Raw genomic sequence first — 19982 nt, forward strand, 5'->3', positions numbered from 1 at the left:
TATTTAATATTCATTTTAACCCCATTCCTCCTATTAATTAAATTGTATTTAATTAATTTCTTCATATTCATCTATTTGATTAAATAAATTACTCAATTTATTTAATTAAGTTCACCTAAATCTTTTCTAGCCTTTAATTAAATAAAATCACTTTATTTAATTAATTCCACTTTCTCCCTTTTTAATTAAATTTACATTTAATTAAATTGATCCTTGCAAATAAATAAATCTAATTTATTTATTTAAATCTCCCACTTGTATTTATGCAAGTTGCATCTATTTGATTGAAATAAAGTAATTTTATTTTAATTAAAATCATTTTTCCTCTACTTGAATTTTCCTACATCTCCCACTCTCCTTCTAAACCCCCTTCTAGATTCTTCTAATCCATTCCCATTAGCCTAATCCATCTCCTAATTATTGTCACAATCCTAAGCAAAGAGAAGTCACTTCTCAAAGTCTCCAAAGCCTTTGAAAACCATTAAAGACTTTATATCCTCAACAAGTTAAGCCTCCAAAGTCTTCCAAACCATTTAAGGCTCTTACATAACCATTAATGGTTAACTCAACCTTCTTGCATGATTAGAGACTTTCTCTCTAACTCAACCCTCATCTAACCTAAGAGTCTCATCAAGCATTCATGGCTTTAACCTTGGTTATCCCTTTAACTCTTGCACAAGAGTTTACCCCTTGGGTAAAAGCTTTATCCATTGGATAACCCTAACCTAACCTTAACCCTTACCTCCTAAGGTAACCTCCATGTCTTCTCAAGCATTTAATGATTCTTTTATCTCCTCTCAAGCAACTCTTGTTGACAATTGTCACCATTTCATTGGTGAGAATTGTGAACATTGATTGATTAACTTTCAATACTAGCCCTTATTAAGATTATTCAATCTTGACCATCCATTACCCTATTTTTTTATAAATAGAGCTCTCATTCTCTCATTTTGATATAGAAGTTTTTATGCATCAAACTTATAGTCATTTTGCTAATCAATAATCTTTCATGCATCAAACTTATACTCTAATTACTAAGCATTTTAGCCTCTCTTTGATAAATCATCTTAATAAGCATTTAGAAGCTTTTTAATATCATAGAATATTAATGTTAGACTAGTATAGCATTGCTAGGATAATTAGCTAAATCTTATCATCATCTTTATGCTAGCTTAATCATCATAGTTTCAATATCATACATATCTAGGAATGCATTCATGATAATCAAACATCACTTGTTCTTGGAGTTGTCATTCCTAAGTCACTTTGCTCAATGATATGAGAGCAAAGACATTGACTTTAGAGATCCTGTGAGATAGAGAATAATGGGACACCCCTTGGGAAGTTGAGCTATTTCGATATAATTCCTATAACTTGCACCAAGAGTCTCATTGGTGTGTGCGCCTTTTGCATCAAACTTTTATGTTTTTGTTGCCCTCATTTTCCGTACACATTTCTGGCACCCACCGTGGGGTTCGAACCCATGAATCATATTGTTTTTGATGCAGGATCAAGATTACAAGCATGTGGGAATGTTGTTTTAGCGTGTCGGGAACTTTCGTTAGCGCATTTGGGGCAAACAATAGCACTTTCGGATCACTGTTTAGCGCATCAAATCCTTTTCCCAACACATTTAAGCTCTATGTTAGCATATAATAGTTTGGTTTCTTTCCTCCACGATTGGACAACCGTGTAGCACATTCAGTAGCCAGTGTAACGCATAGGAGACTTTCTGTAGCGCATCCATGACTTTTTGTAGTGCATTTGTGCAGAAGTCCAGCGCGTGGCTCTGAAAGAGAGAAAATATAAATTGTAATAGAAGTAAGGAAAAACTAGGCTTGTGTAAGCCCGCCCAAAGATTTTACATTTCACTAACTTTTCTTCTTGCAGGTCACTAACAATTTCTTGCAGGTTTGGAAGAGTTAAAGCTAGGAATTTGATTTGTTTTTCTAAGCTTTTCAAGTTGGGTAAAAAGAATTCATTTTCCTTTAGTTTTAAAAAGAATCTCATCTTTTCATTTTGGGCTTAAAATCAACTACATCTTCATTTGGGTTTAACAAGAATCTCATTGCATGGATAAAATGAACAACAAATCAAACTCTTTACTTTCTTGCAAGTTAGGGAAAAACGTTTCAATTTGGACTTAAAAAGAACAACAAACTTACTTTCAGTTTTGCAAAGGGTAAAAAGAATCACATTTTCCTTTGGTGCATAAAACGAACTCACTTTAATTTTTTGCAAAAGGATAAAAAGAACCTCACTTTTATTGTTTTTGTGCAAAACAAAGGAGTTTTTCATTTCGCGATTTTCCTTTTGTTGACCAACATCACAATTTATTTTGTTGACCAGGATTTCACTTTCTTAGATAGAAATATTTTTACTATGAAGAGTTAAACAAAACACCATACTTGTTGGAGCAACATCTCCAAGTAGAAGTTAGAAAATCATTGTCTTGAAGGATAAAAAGAACCTTGTTTGCTTTGTCTCGAAAGTGGAAGGTATATGCTCTCCCCTTAACTGGGTGACCAAAAAGCCAAACCACTCTTATGCTTTCTTTACTTCAAGCATTTTTAATCCTTTAGCAAGCCTGCCCTCCCGAGTTGCTCTGAGAGCGCCATTAATGATCGGTGAGAGGGGAACGACCTAAGTGAGAAACAACTTTATTGTCAAGTGTTCCAACCCACTATAATTAAAAGTGGAGGCTGACGAAAGTCCCCTTCAACGGTTTTACTCAGCGATTAGCCTTCCCCCAGTATCTTTAAGATACATAAATCCTTTGTTCTAAAGGTTGAGAAGCCTCCCGAGGGAGTTTATCACTGAAGACCGAACGAAAACTTGATTAAAAACTTTGGCATTAGAAGCTTTGAGCTGAGTCAATAACCAGACATTTTCAATATCATAGTGCAAGGGTGGGGAAGAATCCGCCCCCAAGATCACTCACCATATATCTCCCAAGATAACTACTCAGTTGTGAAGCAATTCAGTTTGAGTTAATTTCCGGCAAAAGGCAAAAAAAGGGGCACCCCCTAGGGGGTGACAAGGTTGTTTGAGCTGACAAAGTATCGAGATTAGTGGTCTATGATATTGTTGATGACCCTTGAATAAAGAGTCTGCTTGATTTGTCTTATTTATTATCCAAACCAGTGAAAACATCGGGGATTTTAACACATCCTCACAAAACATACACTACTTGTTTAGCATAGGCAAAATTGTTATCTCTTCTATGTGTCATGTTTTCAAGTTCTTTTTGAGAAAATCATGCATAAAAAATTATAAGTGTTAAAATTCAAAACTGTAGAAACAAAGAAATCAAGACAGTAGCGCATAGGAGCAACATCCTAGCGCGTAGAAAACATTCAATAGCGCTTTTGAACCAAAACTTAGCGCATAATCAATATCATACTGGTGAGATTCCTAGTAGTGATTTCCAGGATCAGTCTAGTGCATTTAGACATCAGCTTTGCGCATTCAAGACATATCATAGCGCTTTTAGCTGAAACAATAGTGTGTAATCAGGACATAATAGCACATAACCCATCCAAATTAGTCATTTTCAAATATTCTAAGATAGCGCGTAGTAAAGGAAGCTTAGCGCATAGGGAACATTATGTATTACATTCTGAGCATTCTATAGTGCATTCAATATCTGTCTTAGCGCATGATCAATTCTAAGAAAAAATAGAGAGTGAATCCTGCACTTTGGGAGAATTTCATTGATAGTTTTAGATACCCTTTCAAGTCCTTTAGCAAACTCAGCAGCAAACTTCAATCTGATCATTAGTGAGAAAATTTCCAATCAACAAGAGGCTCTTAGAACAAGTTTTCAAATCATTAGACTATTTTGAGATCAGACTTCATCCAACAAAATCAGGAAGTATCAAAAACAATGATCAAAGTTTCACCATCCAACGGATTCTATCAAAAACACATACCTTGTTTAATTCTTAAGTTGTCAAATCAAGTTTCCATATCGGGAGACTTTATCCATATCATTTGACACACTTTGTCATGGAGGCGAATATAACTAAACCTCTACTTGATAAAGTAAACTTGAATATTCAAACAAAGTATCCAAATACAACATCAATGTCAACCTTTGATCATTTGTGTATGACCACCCCTCATATTTTGAGCTGAACAAGTCTTCATCACAAAACTAAGTTGAAGAAGAGACAACCTAGTTCTAAGGCACTTGCGAGAAGGAATACATTTCTCTATATCAATCATCAACTCTTTGCATCACATCACACATTCTTGCATCACATGCGATTGTATATCCAAGGCAAAGCAAACGAATTTGACAAGGAACCTTTGAGAAGTAGGGCTTACATTTAGAAAGTGGCATTCAACCAACACTTAAATCGTGGAAGAAGGATTAATCCCACTTTATTCCCACAGTTCTGTATCACATATAACGAAGCTCGGCTAGAACCACCAACACCACCCAAAACTCCCTTAGAAGAATAATTTATCACTATAGAAATATATTAAATGCCTGTTGTCACTCGATCTCAAAGAAACAAACAAAAAGAATCACAATCAGAATCGAGTATGGGTTGTAGATTATCCAACCCTTTTGATGAGTATGCCAATATGGGCGAAACAAAGATCATTGAGGAACTTCTCCAAGAATGTCAAGAAAATTCAGCATTCCAAAAACTCATGGAAAGACTTTTCGAAGTAGACAAGGAAAAATATCTACTCATGCTAACTAGCAAAGGAGTTAACATTCCTGAAGATTTTGATACAAAAAACCTAAGGAATATAGATGAGAGGATTTCAAGAACAAGGTCTAGAAATTATGCCTATCGAGAAAAACAAAGAGAAGAAGAGACACATGGTCCTGAAAACACATGCGAGCAAGAACAAGACCATACTCGCAACTAGGACAATCTTAATGAAAGTGGGGAAACTCTCCCTCAGAGGACAAATGTGCCCATGTTTGCTCTTACACAAAAAATACAAACACTACAAAGGCAAATGCAGGACATGCAACAAGGAACCACGGTGCGATACTCCTTGGACGAGATATGTCCTTATCCTTTTGGCAGGAGATTGAACATGGTACCTTTTCCCCCAAATTTAGATATACCAAAGTATGACAAGTACGATGGTAAAAGTGATCCTCGTGATCATGTTTGGGAATTTTGTACCATGAGCCTAGAGTTTGCTCACGATGACACTTACTTAATGACACCATTCCCAAGAAGTTTGGGAGGACAAACCATGGAGTGGCTGTCTAAACTTACACCTCCCATCACAAATCATTTGATGAGTTGGTAAACAAATTCATAACACAATACTCCTATAACATTCAACACGCAATCACCATGTTGGATGTGTGTAACACAAAACAAAAGAGCAATGTGTTAAGAATATGGATCAGTGATAGAGAAAAACAATAGTCTTTAGATATTCTTCCGTAAGAATAATCTTACATTTGATCTGAGAATACAATAAGAATAATTCTATATAATAAGAATAGACTTTCAAAGTGATCACTGATATATATATTCGATTCTGTCAACTTATAACTGATGAATATATTAATTATCAACTGCTTGTTGTATAATGTAATTGCCACTATTATTGAATTTTTTTTAATATTCAACAAGCATCGATATCATTGTGTATATATATTGGTGAAGGGTTATGTCTATGCAGGGGCATGACCCCTACGTGGCTTTATGCCACATAGGGTCATGACCCTACGTAAACAAAACACTTCAAACATATTAACAATCATCATTAGTTATACATTGAAGAACTTATCGTGCTCGATACTATCGTTCTGAACAATATAATAATTTGGTGATAGTAGTATCGAACATGACTTCAACTTCATGTCTTGATACTCATAATACTCAGTCATCGGGTAATACAATGATAACAGTCATTGATCTGCCGTAAGGCAGTCAACAATGTATTAATGTTACTTTCATTCAATATATATATGTATGTGATTTTAATTGAAATGATATATATATATATATATATATATATATATATATATATATATATCTCTGTGTGTGTGTGTGTGTGTGTGTATTAGTTTACTTATAATATATTGCTTGCTTCAATCCAAATGAGGCTACATCCTTAACACAATGAAACATTCATGGTGTTTTTTCAATGGTGGAGAAGCATGGTTTCAAGATATCCTTGAGACATGCCTGAAAAGGAAAAGATGGAAATCTTCATCGATAACCTAAATAGTGAGATGAGTTATCAACTCAAACTCCAATGCATACCATCTTTTTCCAAGTTGATAGAAAACGGAATCCAAGTGGAGGAAGCCTGCATCAAGACATGAATATTGAAGTTCTTTAAGGAAGGTGTTAATTCATCAAACACTAAACCCTTTAACAATCAAAACAACAATAACACTTGAGACAAATCCAAATTTTGGACAAGGAACAAAAACAGTGTTAATGATGGGGTAGTTGATGCTAATAATGTGAAATCCAAACAACCGGTGTTAGCTTTATCAAGTAACCCGCCATCCAACAAAGATAAAAAAAAAAGTGTTAATCAAGGCACTAACACTCATCCACAAAATACCAATAAAGGAACTTCAACATCAAACACCAACAACAATAACCAAGGCAACAACACTAACCAAGACAACAACACTAACCGAGGGAATAATACAAACCAGAGAGGCAACACTAACACTTTCCCATATAGACGCATCTACACACAATTAGGACAAACCTTAGAATCAATGTTTCAGGAGCTCTTGGCGAATAAGATCATCACATTAGTACTAGCCATGAACAACTTTGAACCCTAGGTCAAACCACCTTGGTGGAATGATTCACATTTTTGTGATTTTCATTGAAACAAAGGACATCACACAAATGATTGCATGAGGCTGAAGAACATTGTTCAAGACATGATCAATAGGGGTGATTTAATAGTTGAGTCACAAAATGAATGGTGACCATGAAGCCTTTAAAAATCCTCATCCAAATTACAACAAGGGAGGAGCTTCAACATCAAACAATACCAGAGGAGCTCGTATAAATCACCAATACGAGAACACCATCAATCACATATCAACATATGACAACCAAGTAAATGTCATAAAAAGCAAGGACAAATAAGAACATGCGTCGATCAATGTGACAACCAGAGCACAAAAATACGCCTTGAAAGGGAACACATCAACATCCACAACTATCCCCAAGACTCAATATAACTTGGTTGATCAACTATGGAGAACTCCCGCTCAAATATCCATACTCGAATTGCTCAAACTCTCACCAAAACACGAAGATATCTTAGAACAAGCACTTATCGAAACAAACGTTCCTAAAGATCTTGACATTGATCGATTCCAAGCCATGGTGGCTCATATGACAGGGTTGCATAACCTTACCTTTTCCAAACATGTTGATGTCTCCTTGAATCATCCGCATAACACCCCACTCCATATCGAAGTATTAGTCTATAAACATCGAGTAAAAAGAGTGTTAATAGATGGAGGAGTTGGTCTCAATATCTGTACTTTAAAGCTTATCCGTGCATTGGGCTTCTCTGAGCAGTCTATTGATCTAAACAAGAAGATCACCATCAAGGCCTATTATGATGAAGAAAGGTCATCCAAAGGAACAGTAATACTACCTATTCAGGTAGGACCAATACAAAAGGATACTATGTGCCAAGTCTTAGACATAGACTTGACATACAATATTCTATTGGGTCATCCATGGATAGATGAAATGCAAGCAATACCTTCGACATATCATCAGTGTATCAAATTATCATACAATGGACAGTAAATTTCCGTATCTGTCGATAATAACCCTTTTCAGCATTGCAATGCTATGGGGGTAGCTCAAGACAGCCTGGTTCCACACAACAGGGAGGCCCAAGCTTCCTTAGCATCCAATCATCATCAAGAAGAACTCAAGTCATTATCCATAGACTTTAAACAAAAGATGAAAATCAAAGATTAAGGCATGGGGGAGTACTCTTTTGAACCCTTGTGTCTATCAAAATTGCCAACATCGCCAAAATCTTATGGACAACCTTCTGCATCAACACATCAGGAAACACAACCCATCACCAAGTTTGATGGTAAATTTATCCAATTGGGCACACTGGCCAATGAATCAAAAGAGAAAGATGTCCTTAGTTGGCTATACAAGGATGAAGAAGAAGTCAGAGCTGCTACCATAGAGGTGGCCATACCAACACAACAATATGGAGAAGGATTCCGGATCATGCAACAGATGGGAGACAATGGCAAGAGACCTATCGACAAGCATCAAGAAGGCATTACAGAACCTCTGCAACTTCACAATTTGCAAGAGACAAAACAAGACTGAGATATGGACAACATGTACCACCTAGGCAAAAGAAAAAGAAATATCGGAAACCTCAATGAAGAGCAAAAAACAAATATAAAGAAAACTCATGGCAAAAGGCACTACACCAAGCAGCAGAAACGACAAGGAAAGAGCAAGAACATCAAGAAAATGAGAAACGACAAGAGGAACTGGCCATTCAAAGGGAAGAAGCCTCTTATAAGAAAGTGCATCATGTACAAGAACTTGATCAAACCAAGGTAGAGCCACCACCTGAAGAAATTACTACTCATCGAAGGGAAACAGTGTATGAACAAATGCAAAGGGTACAAGTAGGCTTCGATTCTGAATCAGAAAAAACTAAAAGACTGGTATCAATTGTTAGAGATCTTTTCTCACCATACAACATACGTATTAGAAGCAACACGATACTCTAGGACAGTAACTATGAAACTGATTCTAATGAATATGAATGGGGTAGTTGTTCTAATGTTACTGAAGATATTGAGGTAGATACCATCCATTCATACACACCTCTTTCTCAGGAGGGACAAGGCGCAGAATCTCGACCACTTGAATTTGGACCATGACATATCTACGATGCTAATGAGAACGAGCATCGACAATACAAACAGGGCTACATCGAAGATAATACCATCAAAGACCTTAACAATATCATAGACCTAACCAGCATCCCAAACAACTATAACGAGGCCTCTATCAGGACACTTACTGCAACTGATCTCAACCCATCAAATTACTCCTTACTGCTCATATATCCCGATCTCATAAACTGGGAAGAACTCAAACACCAAGATATACCAATATTCCCAGATGATAAATCAATTGTCCAATATCTATGTTCAGTCAACCCGGAAACGTGCTTTACCAACGAACAAAATAACGATATCTACAATCAGGGGAGTGCCAAGTCTCTCAGTCGCAAAAATGAAAGAAACAAAGGTTCTAATGTTGAAAACCAGTCAATGACATCATTAGATCACAAAAAAGTAAAATAAAGGACGCATCTGCAGGTGAAAACCTTTTCGAGGCACCTAAAGATGGGATACTTGACACTCTTCCTAAATATTTTTAAGAGAGGTCACCCATATTGATCGAGCCAAATCAATGAATAAACATTGGTACTGAAGCAGCAATCAAAACCATACACCTAGCAGAATCACTGACAGAAGAGGAACAACCAGATTTTATCAAATTCTTCAAAGAAAAGCAAATCAATTTTGCTTGGTCTTATGCTGATATGCCCGTAATAGATCCAAACCTGATCATGCATCATTTATCCATCACTCTGGGAGCTAAGTCAGTCAAACAAAAACTAAGAAAGATGAATCCACATGTGGCATTATTGGTCAAAGCTGAACTAAAGAAGTTATTAGATGTTGGATTAATTTGACCTATAGACTATGTTGAATGGATTTCAAACATTGTACTTGTTTCAAAACCTGACAGAAGCATCAAAATATGCACAAATTTTAGAGATGTCAACAAAGCATGTCCAAAGGATGACTTTCCTTTGCCAAGCATCGACATAATTATGGACTTAACAACAAGCCACACAATGTTATCATTAATGGATGGTTTCTCTGGCTATAATCAAATCAAAATTGCCCTAAAGGATCAAGATAAAACTGCACTCACCTGTTCATGTGGAACACATTGTTGGAATGTCATGCCTTTCGGCTTGAAAAATGCTAGGGCAACTTATCAAAGAGCCATGATGACAATATTCCACGATATGATGCATACCTTCATGAAGGACTATGTGGATGATTTACTAGCTAAAGCATTCACCCGAGAAGAACATCTGGGCATATTAGATAAAATATTTCAAAGGTTGGAGCAATTCAAGGTCAGACTAAACCCTAAGAAGTGTGTCTTTGGGGTCACATCAAGAAAACTATTAGGCTACATTGTGTTAGAAAAGAGCATTGAAGTAGATCCAGCAAAGGTACATGCCATCATGGAGATGCCACCTCCCAGGAACATTATCCAACTCATATCTTTGTAGAGACGACTGCAATCTATCAGGCGATTCATAGCCCAACTAGTAGATAAATGTCTACCATTCAATCATCTTCTTCATAAGAATATACCTTTGAGATGGGAAGACAAGTGTGCGGAATCATTTCACCAGCTCAAACAATATATGATGAATATGCCAGTTTTGGTACCATCGATAGCATGCAAGTCGCTCATTCTTTACATATCAACAATCGAAGTATCTTTGGGGGCATTGCTAGCACAAGAAGATCCGGAAGGCAAGGAACAAGCTATATATTACATCATCAGAACTTTAAAAGGATATGAGCTAAATTATAAATTCATTGAGAAATCTTGCTTAGCCGTGGTGTTTGCCTCTCAAAAGTTCTTCCACTACATGCTAACTCACACAATCAAGCTAGTAGAAAAAGTTGATCCTCTCAAGTACTTACTCAGCAAAGCAACTCTTACAGGATGATTGGCTAAATGGGTCATGATTCTCAATGAGTTTGATATCCAGTACACAGAACGTCGGGCTATCAAATGAAAGGTAATTGTAGATCAATTGGCTGAAGCACCACTACTAGATCAACAACCACTACAAGTGAAATTTCCAAACAAGGATGTACTCACTGTCACACCCAAACAATGGACCCTGTACTTTGATGGATCCTATACACAACATGGATCGGGTGCCGACATCTTGTTCGTCACTCCAGAAGGGCACACCATTCCAAGATCTTATAGGCTGATGTTTCCATGCACCAACAACATCATTGAATATGAAGCCCTGGTAACAGGAATCAAAGTGGTAGTGGAATGGAGAATCACAGAATTGAGAGTCTATGGGGATTCTTAGTTAGTTATCAATCAAACCAGCAATTAATATTAGACAAAGGATGATAAGCTAATGCCCTACAAGAGAATGGTGGATGATTTCAAACAGTACTTTGCACACATCACCTTTGAGAAAATACCAAGATTGGACAACACAATTGTCGATGCAATGGCTACTATCGCTTCACTGCTGCAAATTCCAGACAAACAGAGTCGTTACGAGTTCTTGGTAGAGCAATTGTTTTCCCTAGCCTATGACAATCCCGCATCCCAAGTCATCTATGCCTTAACCGGTTTAGATTCACCTCTATATGGGACAATCTATGATTACATTAAGAAAAATACTCTTCCACTCGACTTGTCTCGCAACCAAAAATGTAGCTTCATCAGACAAGCTGCCCGCTATACCTTAACCGCTGACACACTTTACCGTCGAGGTCTAGATGGTACTCGTCTTTGCTGCCTCAATCGTAACGAATCTGACTCTGCCTTGCACGAGCTTCATGAGGGTATCTATGGTATGCATTCAAGTAGTCCTACTCTCGCCAAGAAACTTCTGAGAATGGGATATTACTGGCCTACAATGGAGAAACAGTCTTATCAATTTGCAAAGAAATGTCCTAAATGCCAAATTCATGGCAATCTTATCCATGCACCAGCACAGAAGCTACAACCGTTCACCACATCTTGGCCTTTGTGTCAGTGGGAACTTGATTTAGTAGGGAAAATTGATCCTTCTTCTTCAAATGGACATAAGTTCATTACCACTGCAATAGAGTATTTCACGAAGTGGATTGAAGCAATCCCGATGACCACTGTAACTGGAAAACAGATCACCTCATTTATTCTCAATTATCTCATTTGCAGATATGGCATTCCCAGTTCCATCATTACTGACAATGGGTGTCCTTTCAAAAATCAAGATGTATGGGAGCTATGTGAAAGATTCAAAATCCAACATCGCTTCTCTACACCTTACTACCCACAAGGAAATGGTCAAGCGGAAGCATCAAATAAAACAATTTTGAAAATCCTTAAGAAAACAGTAAATGATGCGAGTAAGGATTGGCATGTACAACTCAATTCGGCACTTTGGGCATACAAGACTAGTATTCAGACACCTACAGGGGCTACGCCATACTCATTAGTGTACGGATCAGAAGCAATTCTACCTCTTGAGGTAGAAATTCCATCTCTCAAAGTATATTTGAAGGGCCTCATACCAGATGAGAAATATCGGGTAAACAAGTTGCATGAGCTAGAGCTTCTTGATGAAAAACGACAACAGGCCTATGACCATCTCAAAGCATATCAGCAGCGAATGTGCAGAAGCTATAATCATAAAGTCATCCCAAGGGCTTTCAAAGTCGGTGATCTCGTGCTAAATGAAAATCCAAGAAATCAACGGGATTGAGAAAAGAAGGAGAAGTTTGAACCTAACTGGTTGGGTCGTTTTGTCATCCTATCAGCCTACAGATCAGAAGCCTATCGGTTAACAACTTCAGAAGGGGACGTGCTCGATGAACCAACCAATAGTAAATACAAAAAAATCAAAAACAAATAAAAAAAGTGCAATAAAAACAATTAGTGAAAACCTGGCAATAGGCGCTATTTGTAAGAGAATGACTCCTCTATCTATCAATACTTATATCTTTTGATCCATCTAGTCTCCGCTAAAAGCCATCACCAGAACAATTATTTACGCAACATTATCTTGGACATACTTAGCGTAGTCACTGTCCTTGATTATCCAAAAGATAGTTCTCCATATCATATCCCACCATGGCTTGGTGATCAACGTGTATATCTACATCAACACATATCTATGACTAGGGGCAACATTCCTCTCACTTTAACCATTTCAACAACAAACGACAAGTATTGCAGCACGCCAAGAGAACTAATGTCAACAACTTCTCATCAGGATAGAAAACAAGACCATTATCAAACTGCAACTTTAACACACAAATGATGGATGATTTTTTGAATTATGATTTGGCATGAAATTTTGACTATATTGTATCTTAATTTTTGAATCATTAGATTTCCTGAGCTACTTGAGGATGCATTGAGCTAGAGAAGCAACGAAGGAATCTGATTTTTTTTGGTTTTATGTCTGTGAGGCGATCATTCGTACGGTGCAAATTTGTGAGACATGATTGGAAACATATCATTGAAGACATTTTCCACTTTTCACATGCAAATGGTCAACTCTTGTGTGTTTTACGCAACACTCAGGCTGTCTTGATTCAATTATACCTCAACGCTTGTGCCAACTTGGAATATCAAAATCCATGTAAGCTATACTCAGGTTGTTATGGTTCAATTATACTATGATGCTTGTATTAAAATTTCAACATATCAAAAGCTCAATGATGACAAACAAAACAAAGCACAAACAAGTGACTAAACAGGAATGACAACAACAAAATTAAAGTGATCATTTAGTTGCATATCATTTTAAAACTTGCATTTAGTTGCATATCATTTTAAAACTTGCATTTAGTTGTATATCATTTTAAAACTTTCCCTACTCTTAGCTCCTTGGGTTGGTGTCCTAAAATCAGGGGTTGGTTCTCCTTGGGTTGGTGCACTAAACAATGTAATCAAAGATTCATTGTGAGGCTAGATTGGAGTAGCAAACTCCAGCAACATTTCTCACCGAGGTTTTTCCCATCTTGGATTTTCCTCATATATGTTGGTGTTATGTGATGTCCCTTTGTGTGTGAATTCACTTGTGTTAGTCTCCCTTGTAACTGATAAGTCTGCATTCAGTTAGATCTGTTAACCGGTATACTCACATAGGTAGGTTAAAGAGAAAAGTTTGAGAACCACTGATTCACCCCCCTCTCAGTGGTGCATTGTGTCTAACAAATGTTGTTAACACTGCTGATACAATAGATGTTTTTGATGTTGATGTACAAATGTTTGAACAACATGAGCAACAACAGGAATAAGTTGAAAACAAAGAATAAGAGAGAGCGAAAGACATAAGCACAACTGAGCAACCAGTGAATGCATAGTCTACCATTACTCAGACTGAATCGGTAACTATAAACTCAACCACCACCGGTCAAGGACACCACTAAGGAAAAGAAGGTAGTTGCATATCATTTTAAAAATTGCCCTACTCTTATCTCCCTAGGTTGGTGCCCTAAAATCAGGGGTTTGTTCTACTTGGGTTGGTACCCTAAACAATGTAATCAGAGATTCATTGTGAGGTTGGATTGGAGCAGTAGACTCCAACAACATTTCTCATTGAGGTTTTTCACATCTTGGGTTTTCCTCATATATGCTAGTGTTATGTGATGTCCCTTTAGGTGTGAATTAACTTGTGTTAGTCTCCCTTCTAACCGGTAAGTCTGCTTTCAGTTAGATCTGTTAACCAGTATACTCACATAGGTAGGTTAAAGAGAAAAGTTTGAGAACCACTGATTCACCCCCCCTCTCAGTGGTGCATTGTGTCTAACAAATGTTGCTAACACTGCTGATAAAGTAGATGTTTTTTATGTTGATGTACAAATGTTTGAACAACATGAGCAACAACAAGGATAAGTTGAAAACAAAGAATAAGAGAGAGCGAAAGACATAAGCACAACTGAGCAACCAGTGAATGCATAGTCTACCATTACTCAGACTGAACCGGTAACTATAAACTCAACCACCACCGGTCAAGGACACCACTAAGGAAAAGAAGGTAGTTGCATATCATTTTAAAAATTGCCCTACTCTTATCTCCCTAGGTTGGTGCCCTAAAATCAGGGGTTTGTTCTACTTGGGTTGGTACCCTAAACAATGTAATCAGAGATTCATTGTGAGGTTGGATTGGAGCAGTAGACTCCAACAACATTTCTCATTGAGGTTTTTCACATCTTGGGTTTTCCTCATATATGCTAGTGTTATGTGATGCCCCTTTAGGTGTGAATTAACTTGTGTTAGTCTCCCTTCTAACCGGTAAGTCTGCATTTAGTTAGATCTGTTAACCGATATACTCACATAGGCAGGTTAAAGAGAAAAGTTTGAGAACCACTGATTCACCCCCCCTCTCAGTGGTGCATTGTGTCTAACAAATGTTGCTAACACTGCTGATAAAGTAGATGTTTTTTATGTTGATGTACAAATGTTTGAACAACATGAGCAACAACAGGGATAAGTTGAAAACAAAGAATAAGAGAGAGAGGAATACATAAGCACAACTGAGCAACCAGTGAATGCATAGTCTACAGTTACTCAGACTAAACTGGTAATTGTAAATGTAGATGTAAATATAAGTGTTTCTACTGATGACCGCCAAAAGGATAAGACTGATGAAAATAAGGTAGAGGAAGCACCGGTGAATGAACAAAGTGTGGAAACTCAACCACCACCGGTCAAGGACACCACTGAGGAAGAGAAGATAGAAGAAGATAAGATCGTGAAGGAGAAAATAGAGAAAGAAAAGGCAGAGAAAAAGGAGTCAAAGGAGAAGAAAATAATTGATGATGACGATGATGACAAATCAGTGAGTATTAAAGGTCTTATTGACATGGATAAATTGAGTTTCTCACAATTAATGGAGATTGCAACAACAATGCAATCTAGAGCTCAAAAGAAGAGAATGAAGGAATAACAGAGAGAGGCAGAGACCTTGAGGACAACAGTTGAAATTTTGTCTAGTCTCCTACTAGAGACTGATATTGAGAATCTTGTTACTTCGATGGATAAACTTGGTCAGTTAGTTGTTAATGCTAGTGAACAACTTAAAACTTTTGAAGAAGTTGTATATATTTTTGTTGAAAAAGATTATAAGAAGAGAAGGGTAGAACAATTGTTGATTGAAATAGCCAAAGGAAAAGTATCCCTAACGGTGAATAAAGATTTGTTGAAAATTGAATTAGAAACCGGAGGTAAGACTTTGGCTACTATTTCAAAATTTTCCTTATTTTGTGTTGATTTGAAGAAGAATAGGGAAGCTACTTAGGAGTTTGAAGTGTTAAGTGAAACATTTAAACCGGTGACTGACTCAATACTATTCTTTGGAAGATATGTTGAAGAGTTACAATACACTTGAGATGTATGACCTTGAGCAGGCTAAACGGATCAAATCTTTCAAGGCACTCCAAACTCAACTGATTCCAAAGGTGGAAATTCTATAGTGAGCTTACAAAGAGTCAGAGGCAATTTTAGCTACTCCAGAGATGAGTACAGTAGATGCTATGGAGGAATTGCAAGCCCAACTAAAGACACATATTGAGATAACTGAAACACTCTTGGAAACTTGGGCTAATGATCTCAAGCAGTTGAAGATCAATTTTGGTGATGCGTTCTCTAAAATTGTTTTGTAATGGACATTATGACTCTATGACTCTATAATTTAGATATATATAATGATCTGATAAAAATTTTGATGTAAAATGTATATATCTTTCATGTATTTTACTTCTTTATTTGGCATTGTTGTCAAAGGGGGAGTAGTAGTTGAGATAGTCAATTTTTGTGTTGCACACTTAGTTGACAAAATTTTCCTAAGTGTAACCATCAATGCCAAAGGGGGAGATTGTTGGCATTTGATCATTTGATCTTAACCGGTAAAATGTTTGTTTGCTTGATATAACCGGTACAAGTCTATTTTGTAAAGATATTAGATTGTTGTTTCATGACTATGTAGTATATTTTCATTGATGGCAACTATGTTTCTACAGTCATCTGAGACTCACTGTTCAACCGACAAAGCTTAATCGGTAAGCAGAAATAATTTTTATCAGAACTGGTAATTAGGACTTTAACCGGTAAACAATAAACAAAATAATATTTTGACAACCGGTACAGGAAATCTATGAACATTGAGATGATGCGGTTTTACAATAACAATGAAGACTGGTAGATGAAGTTATCTTCATGACCGCATGTGCAGATTCGATCGGATGAACGAGATCTGATTGATAGAGAAGGTATTTTGACTAAGACTTAACCGATAGTGATGAAAATCACTTAGATTGGTAAAATGACACAAAATTGGATTTGTTATATTGGTGGATGACATAACTATGGTGTACATTGCAAGATTGTATAGAATACACTGAACCTAGGGAATTGTAACAGGTTCTAGCCGACCTAATGATGATTTTAAAATATGTGATGAGGTATGAAGTCGACAATGAGTATGAGCTTGAATGTGTAAGAAATCATTAGCAAATTTTGTATTTCTGATTGTGCGGTGATCAGAGGAGTTCAGAGATGAAGTATATGTGATGTAGTAATGTTATGAAACAGATATTATCAGACACTGAAGGTGTTAAACTGAGATCATTTGTACTTGTTGTCTCCCTAATAGTTGCAGCAAGAAAATCCTCTCACAAGGTCACTCCTAACAGGGTGTAGTCGGATCCTAACAGGTCTGATCATTAAAATCCTCTAACCAGGTGACACATTAACTTGTGTTTGCAAATCCCAGTAACTTGGGTAGCTCCTAACAGGGTTGGTCCTCACAGGCCTTATTGTATATCTCTTAACCGATCTTAGACACTTCTAAGTGGGTGTGCCCCTAACTGGGTGTTGTAGACCTTAACCGACCATATCTCTATACTGCAGATAGTGGATCTTGTGGGTGCTAACTCCCACCGTGGTTTTTCCCATTTGGGTTTTCCACATATAAACTCTTGTGTCATGTTAGTCGTGTGATTTATATTTCAATATTTTCGTTAAAGTTTAGTTGATAAAATATTTTGTGATTTGAGCTTGGTTTGTAATAGCTCATTAAAGTTTGGTTTAGAATTTGATGGTTGTGTAGTTTCTCTTACCAGGAAGTGACATTTCTTGTCACTAGAATTATTTTGACTTGCAACAGGTTTATTTTTCTAGCTGCATTTCATCCCCACTCAACTTACTACCTACAACTCTTGTGCAGAAAGCCCCGACACCTTTCACAAGCTCACAATCCACGAGTTGACATTTAGACCAAGTTGAAACTAGTTTATTCCTTACCCCAATGTTGGCCTATCTGAAAAGCATTAATATTTTTTAGTAATCTCTATCTACTCACATTTATAAAAAAAATAAAGAATCTACACTTTGTTTGTTGTATATTTTTTATTTTTAATATTCCTCCCATTGCATGTAAATCTAATATTATGAACTTTGTTAAACCCTTGGAAAAATTACTATTGTGTATTCATAGAGGTTTTGTCTATTGTGTTGTGCATGTTCATTCCATAAGATAATGGTACAAGGAATGTGTATTATTGCTAAGTTGTCATTCAAATTCATGTTGCATAACATGGATAGATTATATATTATTTATTGTGATAAATCATTGTTCATACAAAAATCAATATTGTCTAAGGTATACCTACCTATATTTTTCTCATTAATTGGCATAACCTTTCACCAATCTTGATCATAGGTATTTGTAAACACTTAGAGAATATTAAAGTAGGTTGGAAAAATAACAAATGGGATAGCCATAAGATAAATGATTTCCCTTAATTATTATCCTAGTTAAGAGATAAAAAGGAACATGACCTAGGGTCTAACCATAGATGTGAGAATAATGAGCATTTACATAGGGGTATGGAAAACACTAAAGGATTGGTAAAAGGATCCCTTCATAGATAGAATTGTGGTTCCCAATAGTTTGGATATAGAGATCAATGAAATGTAAACTCAATTTAAATTTAATTCCCCTAAGATAGACCTTCTACTGGTTAAGAGAGAAGATTATAATGTTTATAGATCCCACCATAATGATTCTAGAGGAGGATACGATAGAGAAAGAGATTGAATTCAAAGAATACAAGAAGATGTTACTTGTTAATATATAACTACAATGAACAAATATATTATACAAATGATCATAAGGAAGGAAGAAAGTATGTGGATTTTGTGGTTTAATTTTGAAACCATGATTTTTTTGTTTCCTAAGAGTAGCACAATACTATAAGAACAAAGAGTATCTAGACCAAACTCACAAAGAGGAGATAATGTTATAATGATAATTTCAAAATTAAAACCCTTAAATGCTCATAAATTTCAAAAGGTAAAAATAGACAATCACAAACATAAAAGAGAAAAACACTTAATGGAAGAAGAATAGTTAAAAACATATTACTTAGAGAAGAAGGAACTATTGAGAAGGAAAGATATACAAAGGAAGAATAAGAGAAAAATAGTAACAACAGATGTTATAGACACCACAAAATGAAAACCAATAATAGATAAGTTAGAGGAAGATAACATGGAGGAATTCCCAACAAAGAAAGGTCATGGTTTGATAGTGGAAAAAACTAATAAGATCAATAAGTAGGAAAATGAGAAGGCTTGATTTTTTGCGAAAGAAGCATTGATATTGAAGGAAATATTAATTGTATTATAATTTATTATCTATGACTCATTTGGGAAATAAGAGATCCCACTCATTTCTTGTTTATTATGACATGTATATTCTTTTGTATGTATTTGTAAGAATATGTAAGAGCATGCATGTTATGTAAGATGTGTAAGAGCCTTTACAACATTGTAAGTGCACAAGAGATAGAATGAAACGTGTTAGATCATGTTAGAAGAGATTTATAAAGTGGATAAAAAAATATTTATCATATTTATGGTAGTTTATAATGCATGTTATAAAGAATCTTGCTAAAGGGGTAAGTGCACCAAGATGGTGAACAGAAAAGTGGCCACATGCCAAAAAAAAACTAAATTTTTCATAACCCGTGCGGGTTCTAAAAATTCAAAAATGTGCTAGGCTTGGTAACACCAAGCCTAGAGAAAAACAATTTAAAAAACCAAAAGTTCATCAAAACCCGTACGGGTTTTCAGAAACATTATTTTTTGGTGTAGGCCATGGGTTTTGGC

The 19982-nt window shown here is 36.2% G+C and overlaps 1 protein-coding gene across 1 annotated transcript; it reads left to right on the forward strand.

Moving 5' to 3' along the window:
• Window positions 1-5829: 5829 nt before the first annotated feature.
• Window positions 5830-15759, forward strand: LOC131048116 (uncharacterized). Its single transcript, XM_057981973.1, has 2 exons — window positions 5830-5875; window positions 15410-15759. The coding sequence occupies exons 1-2, from the start codon at window positions 5830-5832 to the stop codon at window positions 15757-15759; spliced, it is 396 nt and encodes a 131-aa protein (XP_057837956.1).
• The last annotated feature ends 4223 nt before the right edge of the window (window positions 15760-19982 follow it).

This window comes from Cryptomeria japonica, chromosome 1 (assembly GCF_030272615.1).
Source record: "Cryptomeria japonica chromosome 1, Sugi_1.0, whole genome shotgun sequence".
Classification (NCBI taxonomy): Eukaryota; Viridiplantae; Streptophyta; class Pinopsida; order Cupressales; family Cupressaceae; genus Cryptomeria; species Cryptomeria japonica.

Coding starts and splice junctions, on each gene's coding strand:
- LOC131048116 (XM_057981973.1), top strand. CDS start 5,830: ATGACTTCAACTTCATGTCTTGATACTCATAATACTCAGTCATCGG. Junction 5,876..15,409: donor TCATAATACTCAGTCATCGG/GTAATACAATGA, acceptor TTGTAAATGTAG/ATGTAAATATAAGTGTTTCT.